At 59.0% G+C, this 22,582-nt stretch overlaps 2 protein-coding genes across 6 annotated transcripts; both read left to right on the forward strand.

Annotated features, from left to right (window-relative positions):
* Positions 1 to 421: 421 nt before the first annotated feature.
* Positions 422 to 9,656, forward strand: EPN3 (epsin 3). 3 transcript variants are annotated; one of them, XM_038547652.1, is made up of 10 exons: positions 422 to 762; positions 3,796 to 4,472; positions 5,432 to 5,550; positions 6,203 to 6,283; positions 6,563 to 6,691; positions 7,621 to 7,708; positions 8,183 to 8,452; positions 8,638 to 8,754; positions 8,879 to 9,109; positions 9,319 to 9,656. In XM_038547652.1, exons 2-10 carry the CDS (start codon positions 3,935 to 3,937, stop codon positions 9,654 to 9,656), a joined length of 1,911 nt encoding a protein of 636 aa, XP_038403580.1. In that variant the 5' UTR covers positions 422 to 762; positions 3,796 to 3,934. The 3 variants fall into 3 exon arrangements, with proteins under 3 accessions (XP_038403580.1, XP_038403582.1, XP_038403581.1); XM_038547653.1 differs by lacking the exon at positions 422 to 762 and adding an exon at positions 1,813 to 2,282; XM_038547654.1 differs by lacking the exon at positions 6,203 to 6,283.
* Positions 9,657 to 14,956: 5,300 nt separating this feature from the next.
* SPATA20 (spermatogenesis associated 20) lies at positions 14,957 to 22,142 on the forward strand. 3 transcript variants are annotated; one of them, XM_038547655.1, is made up of 16 exons: positions 14,957 to 15,117; positions 15,252 to 15,431; positions 15,599 to 15,663; positions 15,794 to 15,948; positions 16,031 to 16,174; positions 16,280 to 16,481; positions 16,883 to 17,013; positions 17,110 to 17,214; positions 17,419 to 17,514; positions 17,612 to 17,821; positions 17,907 to 18,099; positions 18,402 to 18,570; positions 18,856 to 19,067; positions 20,432 to 20,631; positions 21,510 to 21,590; positions 21,767 to 22,142. In XM_038547655.1, exons 1-16 carry the CDS (start codon positions 15,041 to 15,043, stop codon positions 21,935 to 21,937), a joined length of 2,391 nt encoding a protein of 796 aa, XP_038403583.1. In that variant the 5' UTR covers positions 14,957 to 15,040; the 3' UTR covers positions 21,938 to 22,142. The 3 variants fall into 3 exon arrangements, with proteins under 3 accessions (XP_038403583.1, XP_038403585.1, XP_038403584.1); XM_038547657.1 differs by lacking the exon at positions 17,419 to 17,514; XM_038547656.1 differs by lacking the exon at positions 14,957 to 15,117 and having other exon boundaries at positions 17,440 to 17,514; positions 21,767 to 21,937.
* Positions 22,143 to 22,582: the final 440 nt, after the last annotated feature.

Raw genomic sequence — 22,582 nt, forward strand, 5'->3', positions numbered from 1 at the left:
TTGGTTTTGTATTTGGTGCTTCAGATAAGGACCTCGTGGGCCTCAGCATCCTCCAGTAGAGAGTGGGAAGAGTTTTGGAGAGAGCAGGTCACTCTGTTCCTCAGAGAGGCAGAGAGGGGCTATGCCTGGAGCCTGGATGCCCCCTTCAGGGTGGCTGAGGGGGCCAGCTGGAGCCCACAGAAAGCAACTCCACCAAAGGGTCAGCCCCTGGGAATGGTCTTCCTGGCCCAGCAGAGATGGGTCCCCCCCCCACCCTATTTCCTGTTGAGGCAGGGGAAGGGTTAACTCCCTGCGGGGTGGGAGTGGGCTAGCAGCCCTGGCTCTCAGAAAACGAATTTCCTGGGGAGAGCTAGCCAGTCAGCCAGCCAGCCGGCAGGCGTCCCCCTGACGTTGCCGCCTGCCCAGCCAGCAGGAAGGGGTTAACAAGCCTTGCGCTTCCTCCTGTGTCCTGTTACTGCTGAGGCAGACCTGCCCGGCCAGCTGAGCAACTTTCCTCCGAGTGCTGCCTGCCTGCAGGCTGAGCGTCTAAAAGACAAGCAAGCTAGAGGCAGAGCTGCAGCCCGTTCTGGGGACCCTGCTGCCACCCTTCCGAGGGGTCTGCACCTCCTGGGAGAGGGTGGGCATCTCCAGGACGAGGGTCCTTGGTGGATGGCTCTGGGGTCACTCTTGACGCTGTACTGTCCCCCTGCCGCGCGGGTCGGAAGGTCACTGCAGAGGCTGCTCGTGGTCCCAGGGCTGGGGCCAAGGGAGCCTGCACCAGAGGTAAGCTGGCCCCTCCCTGGCAGCGGTGGTACCTCTCATGGAAGGCTTGGGGCTTAGTCTTCATCCCAGGTCCAAGGGAGAGGGGTGAGGAGGACAGTAGAGGATCCCAGAGGCTTCCTGCCTGCAGCCCCAGGGAAGCAGGACTCGGGGGGCTGGCTCCCCACCCTGAAACCCGCATCTTTGGTGGCATCCCCCCACAGAGTCCCATCCTCCTCTGCCCACCCATCCTCCTTAGCTCCACCCCCCATTGCATCTCCAGCCTCAGGGCAACCCCCACCCCATTCCAGGACCCCAGGACACAGCCACCTCAGGGCTGACTTAAGCTTAGAGTTCTAGCTCACACCTGTCCCTGCGCCTCCCTCTGGCAAGAGTTACTCCCTCTCCCTCTGCCCCCTGCCCCGGGGGCTCCCGCTGACCCCAACGGGGCAGGGGCTGGGGCTGCCTCAGCAGACCGGGGGCTCTGCAGGCTGGTGGCACACACACACTTTGGACAAACTCTTGCACGTGACAACGTATCTAGGCTCTCCCCTTGTCCCTGAATCCCCACTCTAGGGATGCCATCTACTTCCTGAGCCTTGACAGTTTCCCTCCCCAGTCCTGGAGCCCATCTCTCCTTTCCCCCTCACCCCCTGAAAGTTCTCCTTGGCATCCTTTATAAAGGAGAGAGCGGATACTTGTGCCACATGGCCTGCCCCCCCAGCCCGCCCCTCCCCACTCTGCCCCATACCCGCCTGCCTCCTCCTCCCCCATATCTCGGAATGAGCCTCTCAGGCTCTGCCTTCTCAGTGTCCTTCCCTCCACCTGACAGGGTCTGGCTCAAGGTCACTGCAGTAATTCCATACCCGCCCGCCCGGGCCTGCCGCTGCCGCCACTGGCTGCTGGGTTTCTGTTTCACTCCCTTTTATTTCTGGGCATATTGTGTTCGATAAAACCCTGGGCTTGTAACACCGCTGGCAGAGCTCCCAGCTGCTCCCTCCCGTGTTCCTTCCTTTTCTCCTCCCTCCCTTCAGAGCTCCCTGGGCCTCACCCTGCCCCCTCGTCCTCCCCACCTTGTCCCTTCTAACTTTAGGGGAGGGAAGTCCAGGCATCTCCCTGGGGCTTCTGATGCCTCCCTTCCCCCAGCTCCAGCGAAGGTGTGCAGAGAAGGCTCCTCCGCTCCCCCTCCTAGAAGGAAAGTCCAGGCAGGGCAGCAGGGTCCGCACGGAGGGCCCCTCCCACTACCCCAGGCTTGGCGGGAGGGCTGGGGAAGCCAGGCTCTGGCAGGGTGGCTGGTGGAGTCAGGATGCCTGACTGGTTCTGCTGGTTTCTGTGGCCAGCACTGGGAGGGGCGGGCACTCCGGGCGGGCTGTGGGGCACAATTATTTCTCATCTTGATTCTTGCCACCCGCCAGCCCACCAGTTGGGGAGGTAAAGACAGATCTGAGTCACCAGTGAGGGGGAGGGCAGGAGTTAAACAAGCGTTGGCTGTGGTATCCCCACAGAAGGCCTGCCAGGCTGGACGGACAGACAGCAGACAGAAGGTAGGCAGCCTTTCAGCCAGCATTCCATCTCCCTGGAGTCCCACGGGATCACCTCCTCTGGGCCCAAGCTCTCCCAGGCACCTGGGCCCCAAAGAAGCCTGCCAAGGCCTGCTGGCTGCTTTGAACTGAGCCCAGGGTTGGCAGGGCTGGGTGGAGGGCAAGTCCAGATGGGGGAGGGCAGGATGAGCAGCTTCTGACTCCTGCTGAGGCCCAGGGCAGAGACCCGAGGCCAGGGGGAGGTGGTGGGGGGAGGCAAAATCTCCATGGGTGGTGGTATTGGTGGGGGTTCACGGGTGGTGTGGAGGTTCTGGGGGTCTAGCGTGTGTGTGTGTGTGTGTGTGTGTGTGTGTGTACCCATACCAGAGGAACGGCCATGGTAGGGGATTCTGGTGTTGGTTTCTGGTGGGGCCCTGGGAGAACCTTTTTCTGTCTTGAACCTGGGTTTGCCTTCCCCAGATGGCCTGGTCCTGAAGCTGTGGAGAGGCCAGCGGGCTGACTCTAGTTCCCCCTCAGATTTGGGGTGCTCAAACCAGCCTTGCCTTCAGGGAGCTTACAATCTAGCTGAGATGGAACCAAAACAATAAAGCAATCAGATGAATTAACGACTAAACCAGTAACCCTGACAATAAGTATCAGATTCGTCTTCTGGAGACCTAGGTGTTTAGTCCCAGCTCGGCCACCTACACGCCGTGTGACTGTGGGCAGGCTGCATCCCATCCCTGACTTCAGTGCTCTTGTGTGTACCACAGAGGCGGCGGGGGCTAGGTCTCTTCGAGAGGCAGGCCCTGCTTCCTGCCTCATACTCCTCTCTGGGCCTCTGGCCTCTCCCAAGTATTCCCTTTGAGCTACCCTTTGTCACCCTGCAGCTTCATCTTCCCTTCAGATCTCTGACCATCACCTCCACTGGGAAGTCTCCCCCGATTTTCCCAGCTTGGGTACTCCTGTACATGCCCATGCTTGATTGAATCATCATCTGTGCCCCTGGAACTGGACTTGTGTGGGCCAGGACTTGTGCTCTGTGCTCAGCACAGTGTTGGGCTCAGAGAAGGCCCCAGGAACTAGGTGTTGAATGAATGAAGGTGTACAAACTAACGCTGTGAGAAATGGGGAGAGTGGGGACCGAGGACCAGAAAGAATGGGTGCTACGCTAGATCCTGGTAACGAAGCATGAGCAGGATAAGCAGGCATCCCTGGGGGTCACTTTTGTGTCTCTCGCTAAGGGCAAGGTGGGCGTGTCCGAGGTAGCTCCTGGCTCACACCAGCTCCGTGAACCTCCCTTCCCCATCTCTGAACGGAGATAATAAGCTCGTCTTTGTAGTGTGACTGTGACAAGCAGCGTGCATGTGAGGCTAGACATGCCTTCTGAATAATATGTAAAATAAGAAAAATAAAAATAAGTGCCTGCCAGCGGTGGCTCCTGGCCGGTGGGGACCTGTGGCCAGGCCTTCCGTTGGTGGCTGAGTGGCTGTCAAGGGGGGCCACTGCCCCTGAGTTCTGTCCCTCTCTCCTGCAGACCCATGTGGAACCCGAGGACGCGGCCGCCCCACTGAGAGTGCGGGGGCCCACCCCTGGAGATCGTGACCTTGAGACGGTGGCCCTCGGCCCTCCACCTCCGGCGGGGGCAGGGGCTGCCCATCTCCAAGTCCCCAGCCATGACGACCTCCGCGCTGCGGCGCCAGGTGAAGAACATTGTGCACAACTACTCGGAGGCAGAGATTAAGGTGCGAGAGGCCACCAGCAATGACCCGTGGGGCCCTCCCAGCTCGCTCATGTCGGAAATCGCCGACCTGACCTTTAACACGGTGGCCTTCGCTGAGGTCATGGGCATGCTGTGGCGGCGGCTGAATGACAGCGGCAAGAACTGGCGGCACGTGTACAAGGCGCTGACGCTGCTGGACTACCTGCTCAAGACGGGCTCCGAGCGGGTGGCCCACCAGTGCCGCGAGAACCTCTACACCATCCAGACGCTCAAGGACTTCCAGTACATCGACCGCGACGGCAAGGACCAGGGCGTCAACGTGCGCGAGAAGGTCAAGCAGGTGATGGCCTTGCTCAAGGACGAGGAGCGCCTCCGGCAGGAGCGCACCCACGCCCTCAAGACCAAGGAGCGCATGGCGCTGGAGGGCACGGGCATTGGCAGCGGGCAGCTGGGGCTCGGCCGCTCTCGAGGTTCCCCGTCCTCCTACAACTGTGAGTGAGCCCCAGGGCCGGGGCGGGGTGCGGCCCTGAGTGTTGGGGGATCCCGAGCATTGAGGGAGACGAGGTGGGGAATGGAGCCCGGGAGGCACACCTGGCTGGCAGAGCAGGTGGGCCGCAAATTAGCGCAGACCACAGCGGGATCCTAAGTGCTCCTCGGGGAGCTGTCCAGCGGCAGGCCGGGGCCAGGGTGGCAGATGCACAGGCTCCGCAGTCCCCCAGCGGGGTCGCCCTCGGCACCTTTCCAGCTGAGCAATCTAGACGGTCGCCTCTCTGAATCTCCGTTTCCTCATCTATGAAGTAGGGAAAATCTTATCTGCTCCAGTTGTTGGATGTGAGAATTAGGTGAGGCCAGGCCTAGGAATACCCTTAGCCCAGACACATGGCACAGGGCGCTCCATCGGGGCATCCCTCATGACTCCCTGCTCGAGGGCACTGTCCTTGAAAATGCGGGTGGCTGCAGAGCTCTTCTTGACTCTCCTCCTTGCCCCACTGTGGGCGTCCTGGAGCTGAGGGGTACTCAGGAGGGGCCTCAGTTCATAAAGCCCTAGAGGGTGTGCTGGGGGACCTTGAGAGCTGTGACCCTGACTGCCTGGAACCTCTCATGTTCCTACCTTACTTGATCCCTGGTAGGATGGGACCCCACTGGAAGAGTGCAGGAGGTGGAGTAGGGGACCAGGTTCAAGTCTTACCACAGGACCCTGGCCAGGCAACCCTGGGCTCTTGGCGTGTCTGTAAAGGAGGGACTGGAGACTCTGCTGGGGGTGGAATGGGAAGACACACAAAGCACTGGGCAGCATGCTGCCTGGCCCCCTAGAGCCCTCAGCTGCCAGTTGTTTCCTTCCTCCTCTGTTTCCCTCTCTGAGCCTTAGCTTCCTGATGAGGCAGGGGGAGGGGAGTGGCACGGGCACCTCTGTGGTTAAAGAAGCCACAATGGTCGGTGGTCGTTGCAGCCTCCTCATCATCCCCCCGCTACACCTCCGACTTGGAGCAGGCCCGGCCCCAGACATCAGGAGAAGAGGAGCTGCAGCTGCAGCTGGCTCTAGCCATGAGCCGGGAGGAGGCTGAGAAGGTAAGGCACCTGGGGCACAGCTAGGCATGGCACTGGGGGTGAGGGGAGCCTGGAGGGAGGCAGGAAAGGTGCCCTGATGCCCCACACCCTTGACTCCTAGGGTCCTCTCCTCTGGGCCCCCAGACCTCAGTCCAGCTCCCAAGGACAGCATAGGGCCTGTCCTTGTGCCCGCGAGTGTTTTGGCAGGGATTGCCTCCCTGCTTCCAGTCTCCTCTGGCTGGGCCTAGAAAGGGCAGTGAGTACTAGTGGGTTGAGGGTATGTGTGTGTCTTCCAGGTGCACTGTGGGAAGTAGTGAGTGTGCTGGGAGACACCGAGATTCGCTGCCCCCACAACCCCTGCCACCAGCTGTCCTTCTAGGGGGCAGGAGTAGCCCCTCTGACATCATCTTCTCTGCCACCACTTCTTTGGATCCATGTAGGATGGGCAGGAAGCAGCTGGGCCTCACACAGCAGGACATGGGGGCACTCAGGGGACCCAGAAGAAAAGGATTAATCTCCTAGATTTTGAAACTGGTCGCAAATCCAGGCAGGCAGGCACATTCACCTTGCTGCCTGGAAGCAGGCTGCTCACACCCACTAGCGTGGGCACTTCTCTCTCCCCTCGGGAGTGGGAGCACTGGGCCCTGTTCACTCCTGTCTTCCCCCCTCACAGCCGGTTCCCCCAGCCTCCCACAGGGATGAGGATCTGCAGCTGCAGCTGGCTCTGCGTCTGAGCCGGCAGGAGCATGAGAAGGTAGCGGCTGAGCCTCCTGTGCTGGTGCAGGTGTAGGTGCTGGTGCAGGTGCTGGTGCAGGTGCTGGGACAGGTGCAGGTGCTAGGGCAGGTGCTGGTGCAGGTGTTGGTGCAGGTGCTGGTACAGGTGCTACATAGGCACTAACCAGGCTCCTCCTGCTTCGCCCAGTGGTCCTGCCGTGCCTAACCTCTCTCACACACTCTTCTCAACTCCAGCTCCAGTCCTCCCAAGTCCAGCCTGGGCCGCTCATGCTGTCCTCACTCCTCTTGCCTTCTGCAGGAGGTGAGGTCCTGGCGGGGAGATGACTCCCCTGTAGCCAATGGCGCTGGGGCCGCTGTCCACCGTTGGCAAGACAAAGAGCCAGAGAGAGAAGAGAGAAAGGAGGAGGAGAAGCTGAAAACCAGCCAGGTAGGGAGGGGCTGCGGTGCATGGACTGAGCCTGTGACACGAACCAGATTGGTATCCGTAGCAGTTAGAACCCCACTTTGTATATAATTAGCGCTGTTTAAGCATTTATTCAACAAGAATGGGAGTGGAGGGGGTGCGGTAGCCCCCAGTTCCAGACCGCATGGGCTGATGCCCGAGCAAAGTGGGATGCAAAGAATCCTGATCTGAGGTCCCTGGACTTGGGTTCTGGATTTGCTGTCACTCTGACTTGGGCATATCACTATGGTGGCCTCCGTTTCCTTTTGTTGGACAGCTCCACCTCTCGTATTCTAGGGCTATGTGATGCTGTGGATCTAGTTGAGGGGGAAGCGGGCTCAGGCACATGGTCCAGACAATATCTTGGGCTCATACACATACTTTCCAAAAATACGGGGGTGGGTAGCTACTTGGAACAAAGCCATCCTCCAAAGCAGTGCATGCTACCCCTAGGATGTCTCTGTCTCCTTTCTGCCATGTTCAACAGTGGCTAATTTCTGACCTAGGAAGGCAGACTTGTCATAAAATCTGTCTTCTACCACCAGTGGGCGGAGGATCAGGACAACTGAGGAAGGGGTCAGGCAGGCCTGGGTTTATCCCAGCTCTGCCTCTCCCCAACTGTGCAACTTCATGCATGCATCTCCCCTCTCGGGGCCTCAGCTGATGCATCTGTAAAACGGGCACACCACTACCTGTACTATCTACTGCACAGGGTTGTTATGAAAGTCAGGTACTAAATGGATGAGGAACCATTTTATAAACTGCAAAGCACTGTACAGAGGCGAGGGATCATTAGCAGATGTTTGTAAATGAACAAAGGAGAGAATGAGCTGGACTGAGGAAGATAGGCCAGGGACCGCCCTTCCTCTGGTCTCACCCACTTCTGAGCCATGGCTGCCTCTCCCACTCCGCAGTCCTCCATCCTGGACTTGGCAGACATCTTCGCACCCACCCCGGCCCCGCCCTCCACTCACTGCTCCGCTGACCCATGGGACATCCCAGGTGGGCACGCAGGGCTGCAAGAGGTTCCCAGGCTGGTCCCAGAAAGCCCCTTCCTTTCCACCACTTGCTGGCGCCCCCTCCCCATAGCTAGGGGCCACTGGGCAAGTCACTTACCCCTCTGAACCTCAGCTTCCTCTGGGACATGGGGTTGTAGTAAGGGATGGGAGAGAATGTCTGAAGAGCCCAGCTCATGGAAAACACAAGAGATGTTCTCTCGTTTCCCCTGGTCACCCTGGCTTTCCCGTCCCAGCCCATCCCTGACTGGGAAGTGGCCTGATCTGCCCATGCCTGGGAGTCCACGCTCCTGGCACAACTTGCTCAATATGGGCTCCAGCTTGCTGGGTGGGTCCTGAATCAACATCCCATCTGTGAAATGGGACCCTTGCATCCCAACTTGGTCTGGGTAACTGGGAAGGGCCCTGGACTGGGTGTAAAGGTGGGTCTGAGGTCATGTCTGTGCTGTTCCTGTTTTAGGTCTCAGGCCGAACACAGAGCCCAGTGGCTCCTCCTGGGGACCTTCTACAGACCCCTGGTCTCCTGTCCCTTCAGGAAGCACCCTGTCCAGAAGCCAGCCCTGGGACTTGCCCCCTATGCTCTCCTCCTCTGAGCCCTGGGGCCGGACCCCAGTGCTGCCTGCCAGACCCCCTTCCACAGACCTCTGGGCACAGAGCTCCCCCCATCACAAGCTCCCCAGCACTGGGGCTGACCCTTGGGGGGCCTCAGGGGAGACCTCCAATGCACCTGGTAAGCAGAGGGCCAGACAGTGTGGGTGAGGCGCTGGAGGACTTCTGGGTCCCCTCCCTCCAGTGCCAAGGGGCAGCATGTCCTGTCTATGTTAAGAGGGCTGCTTGCCCGAAAGGGGTCAGACCAGTGACTGCACACCCACCTTTTTGCCAACCTACCTCCTCTCCCTCTTCCTCCTTGGCCAGCTCTAGGTGGTACCTCACCCTTTGACCCATTTGCCAAACCTCCAGGACCCACAGAGACCAAGGAGGCGCCAGAGTGTGCCCAGGCCCTGCCCTCTGGGAAGCCCAGCAGTCCTGTGGGTAAGGAGGCAGGGGATGATATAGCTCTGGGGAATGAAGGGCCTACCCAGAGGTGACCTCTGTCCTCTCTTCCCACAGAGTGACCATTCCCTCTCCCTACCAATGCGTTCTATCTCTGTTCCAGAGCTGGACCTGTTTGGAGACCCCATCCCCAGTTCCAAGCAAAATGGCACCAAGGAGCCAGACGCCTTTGACCTGAGTGCACTGGGGGAAGTGCTAACCCAGCCCAGCAAGGAGGCCCGAGCATGCCGGACCCCTGAGTCTTTCCTGGGCCCTTCAGCCTCCTCTTTGGTCAATCTTGATTCATTAGTCAAGGCGCCCCAGGCTGCAAAGACCCGAAACCCCTTCCTGACAGGTAGGACACTCCCGTGTCCCCGCTGGGTCTCCACACTGCGGGCCGCCTGCTTTTCTCCATCACTCCTTTCGGAGCCCAGCTCCTGCCCTAAAAACCTTCTCTAAAAACCTACTCTTCTCTATCCCTGAGACCCCAGATCTTGCCTCCCCTCCATTTAGGGCTGCGCGCCCTGGCGCGCTCCAAGCTCCCCACCCGCTCTCGCCCCGCAGGTCTCAGCGCTCCATCCCCCACCAACCCGTTCGGCGGGGGCGAGCAGGGCAGGCCGACCCTGAATCAGATGCGCACCGGGTCGCCGGCGCTGGGCTTTCCCGCCAGCGGGCCAGTCGGGGCGCCCTTGGGCTCCATGACCTACAGCGCCTCCCTGCCCCTCCCGCTCAGCAGCGTGCCGGCCGGCGTGACCCTCCCCGCCTCGGTCAGCGTCTTCCCGCAGGCGGGAGCCTTCACGCCGCCGCCCGCCAGCCTGCCGCAGCCGCTGCTGCCCACGTCGGGCTCCGCGGGGCCGCTCCAGCCACCCCCGCAGGCCGGCGGCACCAACCCCTTCCTCTGAGCGCAGCCCCGCCCCGCACGCCCGGGCCGGCGCCTGCGCCTGCGCACGAGGACCCGCCCCCGGGGCGGGGCGGGGCGGGGCTGCCACCAGGCCCCGCCCCCGGGAGCCCGGACCGGCTGAGGCTCCGCCCCCCGGCCGGCCCGGGCGCCCCTCCGCTCCGCAGCTCCTGGAGCTTGAGACCCGCGCCTTCCCGGGGCCGAGAGCACGCCCGCGTGGTAGGGACTGGAGCCCGCCTCCTCGGCTCCACCAAGTGGACTTCCTGCGAGGCGTGGCGGCTGGACCGGGACCACCGCGCGAATCGCCGGCTGCGGCGGAAACAAGTGCTCCACGGTGTGGGGCAAGAGATGCTCCCACCTGCCGTACATCCCACAGCCTGGCACCTGCGCTTCCAGACGCTCCCCAAGCTCTCACTCGTTCTCTCATTTCATTTTACCGTGGATCAGCCCTGGGGATGATCTAATGGCAGGGAACAATAGACAGTTGTTCCCATTCGTTGCCACTCATTCTGTGCTAAGCACTTTAGACAGATTATTTAATTTAACCCTTGCAACAACCCTCTGAGGTAGATAATACTATTCCCACTCAAGACTGGCTACATAATTTGTGGGGCCTAGTGCGAAATGAAGAGGCAGGGCCCTTCTTCCAAATTAAGAATTTCAAAATGGAGGCAGCAGAGCATTAAACCAAGTGCATAGCCCTTGGTCCTGCTGTCATGTTATAGGTGAGGAAACAGGCTCAGAGAGGCTAAGTGGCACGCTCAAAGTCACAAAGCTAGCACGGATTGGGACTGGGATTCAGAAAATCTGACTCCACAGCCTTGTGCTCCCAGGCTGGGCCCCCGGTTTCATTTACAAATATTGACCTGCAGCGACCAAAGTGTTCCACTCACCGGGGAGGAATCCAAGAATTGCTAAGCCCACAACCTCCAGGAACTCAGAACTCAGTGGGGAGACAAAACCGGTACTGGAGCCCTTGTGCTCCTTTGTTTTACTGAGTCACTTTAAATCTGGTTCTACCCTTTCCCCGCCCCCTTCCTTCGTTGCCAGGGCAAGAAATTCTATCTCAGGCCTGCTGAGAGAGCCTGACCCCTTCTGGGGGCTTATGTAGGGTCTGAGAAACAAAGGTAAGGGGGCAGGGCCCAGTATCTTATCCTAGGGCCACCATGGACCCTCCATTCCTTTTCTTCCACCACTGGACACTAATTTGTCCTCAGGGCTCAGACTCTGGCCCTGTAGTAGCCCTGCTCCCAGCCCCCACTCCCTTCTGGGTCACTGAGGGAAAATAGCCTTCTATAGAGCAGAAACGCCAAAGTGGAGGGAGGATACGATGCTGTTCTCTTTCTTAAGTGGAAGGAGGATGTGGCAAAAGGAGCTACTTTGGTTTGGGTTGTTTTTTTTTTTTTTTCCTTTTTTTTTTTGGAAGGAGGGAGTCCTACTATGGCTGTTACAGGCAGGACCAACAAGAGCTCCTACTTAGGAATTAGACCAACAGAGCTCACAACTCTGCTCCAAGATTTGCACTCAATAATAATAATAATAATAATCACTTAGTAATAAGTGGTTATGCTCCCTGACCTTGAGTAAATTACTTAACCTCTCTATGACTCTGCCTCCATTTCCTTACTTGTCAAGTGGGAACAAGAGTTCCTTCCTTAGGAGATTGCTATGTGGCTCCTCCCATGCAGTGTCCTTTTGGCCCAGGGCCCACCCTCTTCAGAGACTCCCGTGAGCAATGAGCCCGTCATACCCTCATTCCTGGTCTTGCCAGGCAGCACCCAGAATCCAGCCCCCGTCTGTCTTCTGTCACACACACCTGGGAGGTTTCCATCCTTCCTGGTAGCTCACCCACCAGTCACCCCTCCCCTATCTGGGCCCTCCTCTTCTAAGCTGGCTCTCCCTTGTGGACTTTTTCTGAGGACCCCCAAGGGATGCTGCTTGACCCCCACAAAGAAGAGGTGGGTAGCCTTATTTCCCCATAGCTCCTTCTGGACCATTTTCCTCCTCTAAGAGCCTCCTTCTTGGAGGCTGGAGTCCCTGGGTTGTCCTGCCTCCTCTGCCTGGGGCTGTGCTCCACCTCATTCTCACCATGCTTGCCCTCTTGGCTCACAATCTCCTCACCCAGATCTTCCTTAACCCCACCTGACTCCATTAATCAGAAAGATGACCTTGACCTCTCAGCTACCCTTACCCATGGTCACGCTTTTGGGCTCGTCATCACCCAAATTCCTTCACATTCCAGGCAGGCTTCCTGTTCTCTGATCTTAATCTCATTCCTTCCAGGGAGCATCTACCAGACCCTCTGGCCTGCTGACCTTTCTGCCACCACCCCAACCTTCTCAGAGATCTCTTCTCTCCTTGACGTCATCAATTGCTTTCTGTCAACCAAGTCCTTCTCCTTGATATTTATCATAATTAGCCTCATCTATCTTGAAAGTCTTTCCATCTTTCCCCTCACTTCAAGCACCCATGCCACCTCTCTCTATCCCCTTTCTTTCCCTTCCTCCTGACCCACTCCAGTTGGCTTCTGCTGTCAGCCCCACCTCACTTGAACACTGTCTGCCAAGTTCAGCCAATGACTCCCGTGTTGCTGAAGTCATTTGACCTTTTTCTGTCCCATCTCACTTGGCTTTTCCAGAATCTGACCGTGAGGACCCTTCCTCTTTGCAACTCTCTGTCCGTTTGCCTTTGGGACACCACCCTCTCCTGGTGTTCCCTTGACCCTCCTGTGATTCTCTGTCTGTGTCTTTCATGGGTGCGCTCCTGAGTTCCTTGAGCCCAGACCTGAGCTTGCTCCTCTCATTGCTCCCTGGATGGTCCCTGCCATGCCTGCACTGTCTACACACTGAACCCTCCCCGCTGCCCCAATTCCTCCTACAAACCTCTCCTCTGTTCCAGAGCCATGTTCTCCCCACACATATATCTCAATGGCACCTCAAACCAACATGTCCAAAAATGACCTCTCGAGCTCCCACCTGAGCCTCTCCATGCCCCCTCCTCAGCAAATGGCCTCACCGTCCAGCATAAGCCCTACTCTGCAAACCAGTCTTGACATCTTCCTTTCCCTCACTGCCAATCCTGAGGATGCCTTCTCCTCTACAGGCCTCCAGACCCTTCTCACTACTTCCACTTCCACCTGGTGCAAACCTCCACCATCTCCTCTGGGTCCTGCCACAGCCTCCTAACCAATCCTGCTTCTTCCACTCTTGCCCATTCTCCACTTAGAAGCCAGAGGGACCTTTCCAAAGTGCACAGTCACTTCCCTGACCAAAGCCCTTGAACATCTTTGTTCTCTCATCAACAACCAAAACTCCTACTCACAGTTCATGAGTCCCTCCAGGACCTGGACAATTGCCCTCCTCCAAACTCACGTCATCTCCTATGTCTCTTTCCTTTGCTCTCTGCCCTGCAGCCATGCCTGCCTTCCGTAGTTCTTCAGCCCTGACTCACTGCTATGCCCAGGGCCTTTGCACATCAGTTCCGCCTGCTTCCCCAGCACCCCCCCGACACCCTCTCTCAGGACCCCGTGCTCTCGTTCTTCCATGGCTGCTACACAAATGTGATTTCCTCAGGGAAGCCTCTCCTGCGTCGCCTCTCCCACCAGATCAGGTTCCTTGTTTTAGTCATGACACTTCTCACAGTGGGTGGTTGTACATTCGTGTGTGTGTGTGTGTGTGTGTGTGTCTGTCTGTCAGATTAAATTCTGTCTCCTTCAACAGACTGTGTGCAACATAGGGGCAGGAGCCTGGTCTCTCTCCACCCACCATTGTACCTAAGCAGAGCACCTGGCAGGCAGTAGGCACTCAATAAATATTGGCTGAATGTAGTAAATGAGATAAGTGTGGAAAGTATATGATAGGACACAGAGCTGGCTTGTCGTTATTATTCAGGGAAGCCTTCCTGGAGTGGGTGGGATGTGCCCAGGATCTTTAAATGGAAAGGCAGAGTCAAAGCTCTCTGGCTGGGTGGGCCTGGAGGATACATGCCTTCTGCTCGAGCCTCGCTTCTCTGTCTCTCTCTTAAAAAAAAAAAAAATGTTATTTATTTATTCATAAGAGACACTCACAGAGAGAGGCATAGAAACAGGCTCCATGCAGGGAGCCCCATGCAGGACTCGATCCCAGGACCCCGGGATCACGCCCCCCCGCCGAAGGCAGGCGCTCAACCACTGAGTCACCCAGGGGTCCCTCCAGCCTCATTTCTCATTTGTACAATGGGCAAGGGTTGGACAAAATGACCTAAGGCTCTGGCATCCAACGGCCCTGACATCCTCCCAGCCCTGCATGTTCTTCTCACGAGGCGTGACTGTCCCGCGGGCAGCCGGTTTAGGCCTAGCGGAGCCCAGCGGAGCCCAGCGGAGCCCAGCGGAGCGCAGCGGAGCGCAGCCGGCCCCTCCGTGCCCAGACCCGGGCCTCCCAAGGCCGCGCCGTCCGGCCTGCGATCCCACGCTCGGCCACAGGGCGGCGCGCGGAGACCGGCCACGCGGCGGCGGGAGGCCCGGCCCGGTGGGTGCCCTGGCCCGCCCCTCGCAGCCTGGGCCTCCCTCCCGGTCCGCAGCGTCCGCGCCTTGGCCGCCCGCAGCCGTGCTGGGTGCCCGGGCCTGGCTGGGCCGCGGCCTCCTGCTGCCCCGCGCCGCGCGGGGCCTCCCCACCCGCCGCCGGTAAGGGCCGGTGAGTGGGCCGAGCCGCGAGCCCGAGGGGCCCGGGACCGCTTGTCGCATCAGGTGCTGGTCCCCAGCACGCCGCGCCATCCTTACTGCTCCCGCGACCTGGCCCAGACTGTACCGCCCCCTCTTCCCCAACCCCTCATCCCCCTCATCCCGCATCGGACTCCCCGCCTTCCTGCTGCAGGGCCAGCTCCCCGGAATTCTCCTGACACCACCTCCGGGAAGCCTTACTTGGACCCCAGTGCCAGGCCATGTTCCTTATCCAGGGGCACCCTGGGCTGACCTGTCCCAATCCTTATGGGTGGAGGGGCCTGTCATTTAGGTCTGCCCCGCAGTGCCAGGTTCCCAGGCTGGGACCCCTGAGATCTGAGCCAGTTTCTGACTCCCTGGGGGTGCTGGGGGGGTCTGGCCTTATGGAAGGGCCCAGGGGGTGAATGTTGAGTGAGAGGGCCCCCTGTATCGATTTTCCTGTCATTGCCCCTCCAGTTCTTGCCCTGTCCAGCCACCAGCAGCAGACAGCCTCCTGCCCAGGTCACTAACCCAGGCCGGCCAGAGAGACACCTGCCAGTGCAGACACCATGGGGAGGGGCCCCGTGAGGGGGAAAGAATGGAGACTGAAGTTCCATTCTGCCCATTGTGACTCACTCTGACCTCACAGTCATCATCCTTCCCACCGCCAGGTCCGAGAGGCTGGGGGAGACTAACCTGGCAGGGATCCCCCAATGAGCCACCTTTCTTCACCCCCCCAAAAACAAAAGGGGGAGCACAAAGGCCGCGGTCTCCCCCGTGGTTCAGAAAGGTGGGTTGGGCCTGGAGCAGGGGGCTCCAGGAGAGGGGCCGGGGGGGCAGGGGGAGTGCTGTGGGCCTCCGTGGTGGGCCTGGGCTGGGGGGAGGCGGGTGGCAAGCTGTCACTGACACACCTGCCCACACCAGGGGCAGCTCTTCCCGGGACAAGGACCGCAGTGCGACAGTCAGCAGTTCAGTACCCATGCCTATTGGAGGGAAGGGAAGCCGGACCAACTGCTCCCCATCCGTACCCCAGAAGGTCCCCAACCGCCTGATCAATGAGAAGTCACCGTACCTCCTGCAACATGCCTACAACCCTGTGGACTGGTGAGTACCACTCCTGAAGCTCTTCCCTCCCCGACCTCCTAAACCTCCCTCTCCCTGCCCCCCTCCCTCTGGGGGTATCAGAGCTCTCAGCCCCTCCTACACCCCTTCTCCCCCACCCTCACCCCCATCCTGGGGTCAGCCAGTGAAGCCCAACCCTGCCGGTCTAGGTACCCCTGGGGACAGGAAGCTTTTGACAAGGCCAGGAAAGAAAACAAGCCAATTTTCCTTTCAGGTAACGTACCCCACTTCCCTGGGATGGGAGGAAGGGGGCGGTAGTGGACAGGGGAAGGGTCCTCTGGGCCTGGAGCCTCCCAGGAAACCTCTAACCAATCACTGACCGGTCCACCGTGGCCCCGTTCCAGTGGGGTACTCCACCTGTCACTGGTGCCACATGATGGAGGAGGAATCCTTCCAGAATGAGGAGATTGGCCACCTGCTCAATGAGGACTTTGTCAGCGTGAAGGTAGACCGAGAGGAGAGGCCAGATGTGGACAAGGTGTACATGACCTTCGTGCAAGTAAGTAGTCTTCCCCATATGGGGGTGGGGGTGTTCTGAGCACAGGGGGCCGCTCCCCTCACCCTCGTCCTCTCTCTGCCAGGCCACCAGCAGTGGTGGGGGCTGGCCGATGAATGTGTGGTTGACTCCCAACCTCCAGCCCTTTGTGGGGGGCACCTACTTTCCCCCCGAGGATGGCTTGACCCGAGTTGGCTTCCGCACAGTGTTGCTGAGGATACGGGAGCAGGTGGGTGTGCTCCCAGGGAGTGGAGATGCGTGGGGGAGTGGGAGTCCAGGGCAAGGACCCCCCCCACTGGATGCTGACCTCTGGGTCTGCCCCTGCCTCCTACAGTGGAAGCAGAACAAGAACACCCTGCTGGAGAACAGCCAGCGTGTCACCACAGCCCTCCTGGCCCGCTCAGAGATCAGCATGGGTGACCGGCAGGTGCCACCATCCGCCGCCACCATGAACAGCCGCTGCTTCCAACAGCTGGATGAGGGCTATGACGAGGAGTATGGTGGCTTTGCTGAGGCCCCCAAGTTCCCCACGCCGGGTCCGTGCCCCCCATCCCTGCCTTCCCCGCTCCCATCCCAGCCCTCCGATGCCTGTGATGCCTATCTGGGCCGATCTCTTCTGACCTCTGGCTTGGTCATTAACCACCTGCTCTGGCTGACCAGAGCTGCTCTGACTCACTCCCCACCCCTGCCTGCCAGGAGCTCTCTGGTGAAGTCCTAACTTCTGATCTGAGCAGCAGCCCTATGACACTGACCTGGAGAGCGATCCTCTGTCCTCTGTGTTGACCACTGACCTCCTAACCTCCAGCGTGTCCAGGGAGACAGCCTGTTGAGTGAACTCCTAACCCCAGCCTGGCCAAAGGCCTCCTGATCACCCAAATCTCTGCGCCCCTACCCTAAGTCCCCCATCCTCTCACGTGACTGTTCTTGATGCTCACAGTGATCCTGAACTTCCTGTTCTCCTACTGGCTCAGCCATAGACTAACCCAAGATGGCTCTCGGGCCCAACAGATGGCCTTGCACACCCTGAAAATGATGGCTAATGGGGGCATCCGAGACCATGTGGGACAGGTGAGGGGAGGCATTCCCTGGAGGGGGCAGCAGGAGGTAGTGGGGTGGGGGCAGAATCTGGGGTCAGCCTCGAGCCCCATGTCCTGCCCGGCACAGGGCTTCCATCGCTACTCCACGGACCGCCAGTGGCATATCCCCCACTTTGAGAAGATGCTGTATGACCAGGCACAGCTTGCAGTGGCCTATTCACAAGCCTTCCAGGTGACCCCTGAACCCAGCCTAGAGCAAAGACACTTAGCCTGTCCCCCTACCTCTGGCTGCCCTTCTAAGGCTTGGGGACTTGTAGCTGCCCCCTTGACTTCACCCTTAATCCCCTCCCGTATGCCCAGGCTCTCTCCCCACCCTCCTGGGAGAATGGTCACAGCCCTCTCTGTACCCAGGCCACCCAGAGACCTCTGTTTACAGACCTCCCTCCTCCCACCTCAGATCTCTGGTGACGAGTTCTACTCCGATGTTGCCAAAGGCATCCTGCAGTACGTGGCTCGGAACCTGAGTCATCGGGTGTGTGTCCACTGAGGCAGGCGGGCCTGGCGGCAGGAGGGCTCGGGGCCTCAGCCGCCCTGAAGGCAGGGGCCAGCCAACTCTCCTCTTCCCACAGTCTGGAGGCTTCTACAGCGCTGAGGACGCAGACTCACCCCCAGAGCGGGGCATGCGGCCCAGAGAGGGGGCCTTCTATGTGTGGACGGTCAAGGAGGTCCAGAACCTCCTTCCTGAGCCTGTGCTGGGCGCCACCGAGCCCCTGACCTCGGGCCAGCTCCTCATGAAGCACTACGGGCTCACAGAGGCTGGCAACATCAGCCCCAGTCAGGTGAGGATGCTGGGCTGTCCGGGATGGAGGGGCCCTGAAGCCAGCAGGCCAGGTGACGCCCTCTCACCAGGGCTGTTTTCCTCAGGACCCCAAGGGGGAGCTGCAGGGCCAGAATGTGCTGACCGTCCGCTATTCGCTGGAACTGACCGCTGCCCGCTTTGGCCTGGACGTAGATGCCGTCCGGACCTTGCTCAATACGGGGTTGGAGAAGCTCTTTCAGGCCCGGAAACATCGGCCAAAGCCACACCTGGACAGCAAGATGCTGGCCGCCTGGAACGGTGGGGTGGCCATGTCTGCGGCCTGATCCTGTTGACAGATTTTATCCTTCAAGAGGCCCCTCCTATCTGTCAGGCACCTGCTAGATATCAGTTCTCCCTTTATCGGGTTTATCATTCCCAATTTACAAATGAGCCAATCGAGGCTTAAAGAGCCGAAGTGACCCACCCTAGGTCACACTCAGGAGCCAGGAGTTCTTACCCACTGCTCCAGAGAGGTGTCGGGGGCTTGGAGGGTCAGGGCGGACATACCTGGAAGGGTCCAGCTGGCTTCTCCTGAAGTGTCTAGTGTCTCCTCCCTCCAGGACTGATGGTGTCTGGCTATGCTGTGACTGGGGCTGTCCTGGGCCAGGAGAGGCTGATCAACTATGCCATCAATGGTGCCAAGTTCCTGAAGCGGCATATGTTTGATGTGGCCAGTGGGCGCCTGATGCGGACGTGCTATGCAGGCCCTGGGGGAACTGTGGAGCACAGGTCAGGGCCAGGACAGCTTGGGAAGGCCGGTCTCCCTGGGCATCGCGGACCTATCTCCGTCCCTCTCCCTCCCTCCTGGTAGGCGCCAATCCCTGCTCTTCCATTTGCTGGCTATGAGCTCTAACCTTCCCTGAGCCCAGTTACTCATCCAGGAAGTGGGCTAAAGGTACCCACCAAGAGATAGATCTTAAAGGCTAAATGAAAGGGCAGGTAGAGGGCCTCCTCTGGGAAAGCCTCTCTCCCTCGGCCTGTCCGCAGCCCCTTCCCTAATGTCTGTCCCCACAGCAACCCACCCTGCTGGGGCTTTCTGGAGGACTATGCCTTTGTAGTGCGGGGCCTACTGGACCTGTACGAAGCTTCGCAGGAGAGCTCATGGCTCGAGTGGGCTCTGCGGCTGCAGGACACGCAGGACAGGCTTTTCTGGGACTCCCAAGGCGGTGGCTACTTCTGCAGTGAGGCTGAGCTAGGGGCTGGCCTGCCCCTGCGTCTGAAGGACGGTCAGTGGTGGGTGTGGGGCTGACCTCGACCCAGTTAAGGCTTGGGTTCCCTGGGGGAGGCATAAGCGCAGCGTGGTGGTAAAGAGCCAGCCTGGGTTCACATCTCCACCAATTATTTGTTCACCAATTGACTTGGAGTTGGTCTTATTATATTCCAGAGCCTCAGTTTCCTAATGCATGAAACAGAGCTAGCATTGGTACTAACTTACAGGTGGATACAGAGATGGATCGAGCTATTCCACGAACACACTTGGCAGCAGTAACTGGGTGCTTGGATTCATAGATCATTCAAGGTTTACCCTCACAAAATACAATGTAGCAGGGGAAACAACTAATAAATAGTAATGACCACTACAAAAGTGCACGCACAGATGGGTAGTTACAACAGGAGCGTCATAGAGTAGTGGCGCCTGGCCCCTTGCATTTTAGTACTGCTCACCATTACCTGACACATCTGGTATGTTAATGGTGCCCCCCCCCCCCAAAATGTAAGCATCTTGGGAGCAAGACTTTTCTTCTTTTCCTTCTGCATCATCCCCAGTGCCTAGCATAGGCCTGGTACATTAGCAGGTGCTCCACAAATGTTAGCTGAAGGAATGAAAGGACCCTGCTGGAGAACAACAGTGGGACCTAACTCTGTGAGGGGGATGGACTCAAACCCGGGACAAGCATCACTTAGCCAACAACTCTGAGAAGCCTGGAGGATGGGGGATGGGACGGAGGCTAGTGGAGGGGAGGCGCCCTCTTAGGCCAAGCTGGGTCCCTGCAGGGTCTTATAGGCCTGGCAAGTAGTGAAAATCTCTGAAGGGTTTTAAGTAGGTCGTGGGCTGGTCCGGTGAGGTTCTAGGAATATCATTCTGACTGCAGGTGGACAAAAGGCCCTTCCGAAGGGGGGCAGGGGAAACCGGGTGACTAGTCAGGAGGCCATCAGTGGCATTCAGTCCCAGCGAGGGCGGGCAAATGCTGCGGAAAAGCTGGAAGTACAAGATGGGTAGAAGTGGTGAGATTTAGGTCTACTCTGGCCATGGACCCAGCAGACTGGGTGGATTAGAAGTGGGAAGTAGGGGAAAGGTGGGGAGCGGCAAGGATGATGGCACTCTGGTTGAGCAGCTGAGCAGCTGTGTAGCTGGATTGAGGAGTCCATAGATGGGGGAGCCGGGGGACCAAATGTTCAGCCCCGTGCCAAGTGGCTGAGAGAGCAAGAGGTCAGCAAGTGCCGGGCATCAGAGCTGGGGCAGGATTGGGCCGGGGTGGACTCTTTCCCATCCCATCCCCATCCGCCACCACTGTGGTCACTGTCCTGGGGCTGGGTCCCGGGACCCTGTGACTGACCCTTACTACCCCCTCCACCCTGTCCCCTGCAGACCAGGATGGCGCAGAGCCCAGTGCCAACTCTGTGTCGGCCCACAACCTGCTTCGGATGCACGGCTTTACGGGTCACAAAGACTGGATGGACAAGTGTGTGTGTCTCTTGACTGCCTTCTCCGAGCGCATGCGCCGTGTCCCTGTGGCATTGCCAGAGATGGTCCGCGCCCTCTCAGCCCACCAGCAGACCCTCAAGCAGGTGTGTGGGGGTGAGGGCACTCATGCTAGGACCCGGGGGAGGGGAGAGGAAGGGATCGGGGGCTGGGGGCATGGGGTGGGGCTCCTGGAGCTGTCCCCCAGAGCTCAGGTCTGTGAGTGTGTGGCCGTCGAGGAGTGTGTGCAGGTGTCTCCATGGGAATATCCATACGAGCTGCTCTAGGCAGTGGAGGTATCCAAGTGAGTGTGCATCTGAGGGGCCAGGCCTCTGGCCTGGGTAAATGATTGTGTGAGCGCCTGCTACTGGGGTACTCAGAGCAGAGAGGGCAGGAGGCAGGGGCTAGAGATGGGTCCCTGCGGTTGGTGAAGTGTTTCTCTGTCTCTGTATCTGTGTGGTTGGGGCTGCCATTGTGTGGGCAGGCATGTGCTTATCTGTGTGCAAATCCCTATTTACATTATTGCTGGGTGTGCATGTCTAAATATGTGTGCCTCTGGAGGTGTGTGACTGTGCATCTGCATGCCTGCCGAGTGTGTGCTAGTGTGTTCACCAGTATGTATGTGCCATGTTCAGATTTGCCCTGATTATATTTGCATGTTTACCTGCACACCTCTGCTTCTATGTGTATGTGTGTGTGTGTTGTGTGCTGATGTCTGCACCTGTGGGTGCGTCTCCCTGGGTTTGTATCCCACTGCTGTGTAGGATACCATCACTTTATGTGTTCTTATGTACGTGCGTCCATGTTCCCACTTGCTGAGCTTGAATCCGAGGCAGCCTCCTGGCAGCTGGTCTGGAGGATGCTCAGCTGCATCCCTGTTCCTTCCTGGGGCTATAGTGCAGAGTGGAGGGAACAGGGAACCCCTGGTAGGTCTGGATCCAGCTCCCCACCCCTGCTCCTGGAGTTACCTCTCTGTTCTGGCCAGATCGTGATCTGTGGAGATCCCCAGGCCAAGGATACCAAGGCTCTGCTGCAGTGTGTCCACTCCATCTACATCCCTAACAAGGTTAGAGTTTGTGAGCCCTGCCCCAGCCTCCCAACTCTCCTGCCTGGGGGCCCCCCTGCCCCTCTGCAGCTCTCCACTATCCCCTCCTCTGGTGGCCCCAGGAGAGGAAAACCACTGTGGGCCCTGCCAGTGTCCCAGTAGCCCCCAGGTGACTGTCTACTTTTCTGCTACCACAGGTGCTGATCCTGGCCAACGGGGACCCCTCCAGTTTCCTGTCCCGCCAGCTGCCTTTCCTGAGTACCTTGCGGCGGCTGGAAGACCGGGCCACGGCCTACGTGTGTGAGGACCAAGCTTGCTCAATGCCCATCACGGAGCCCTGCGAGTTACGGAAACTGTTACACCAATGACTTCCTCGACCGTGTCAGGCAGGGGCAGGAGGCCGAGCTTCCCAGCTGGCCGGAGACTCAGGCCCAGTAGGGCCCTGTGCATGCTGTGGCCATCCCTGGGCGCCCTGTCACCAGACGCCCTCGGCCATCCTCACCATCCCCCCCATGGGCACCCACTCACCCTGGAATAAACCTAACAGCATCCCGTGGGAACCTTGGGGCCTCAGCCTTGCTTGTGTGTGTGTTGGGGGGTACCTCTAGCTGACGCCTCTGCCTTCTCCAATTCCTTCTTCACCTTCAGAGGTCTCTGGGCTGACACTGCCCCAGTCTGTGGTCATTGCAGCTTGAATGAAGCTCAGGGTAGGGGAGCCTGTAATGCCTGCCAGGGCTGGGGGTTGGGGTGCAGCCTTGCCCTGGAGAAGGGATATAGGCTGAGCCTGGCCTTCAGCGGGGTTAGGAAAGGATCCTGACCTCCCCTTCCCCCTGTCTCCTGTTCTAAGCTGGGGAAAAGGAAGGGGATGTTTTATATGAGCGTTTATTTTTCAGGAATGATGACATTTGCATATGCTTCGGTACATCATGGGAGCTGTTGTTCTTTGGACCAGGGATGTTTATTTTGGGATGTCCATTTAGCTGCTCCCCCTTACCCCAGGATGGAACCAAGGC

Source organism: Canis lupus, chromosome 9, assembly GCF_011100685.1.
Source record: "Canis lupus familiaris isolate Mischka breed German Shepherd chromosome 9, alternate assembly UU_Cfam_GSD_1.0, whole genome shotgun sequence".
NCBI lineage: Eukaryota > Metazoa > Chordata > Mammalia > Carnivora > Canidae > Canis > Canis lupus.

Bases quoted from the DNA above. Each gene is read 5' to 3' on its own strand.
- SPATA20 (XM_038547655.1), top strand. From the start codon at position 15,041: ATGAGCCACCTTTCTTCACCCCCCCAAAAACAAAAGGGGGAGCACAAA. The intron at 17,822-17,906 runs GTGAGGATGCTG...TGTTTTCCTCAG, and splicing joins GCAACATCAGCCCCAGTCAG to GACCCCAAGGGGGAGCTGCA. The intron at 20,632-21,509 runs GTGTGTGGGGGT...TGTTCTGGCCAG, and splicing joins ACCAGCAGACCCTCAAGCAG to ATCGTGATCTGTGGAGATCC.
- EPN3 (XM_038547652.1), top strand. From the start codon at position 3,935: ATGACGACCTCCGCGCTGCGGCGCCAGGTGAAGAACATTGTGCACAAC. The intron at 6,692-7,620 runs GTAGGGAGGGGC...CCCACTCCGCAG, and splicing joins AGAAGCTGAAAACCAGCCAG to TCCTCCATCCTGGACTTGGC. The intron at 7,709-8,182 runs GTGGGCACGCAG...TTCCTGTTTTAG, and splicing joins TGACCCATGGGACATCCCAG to GTCTCAGGCCGAACACAGAG.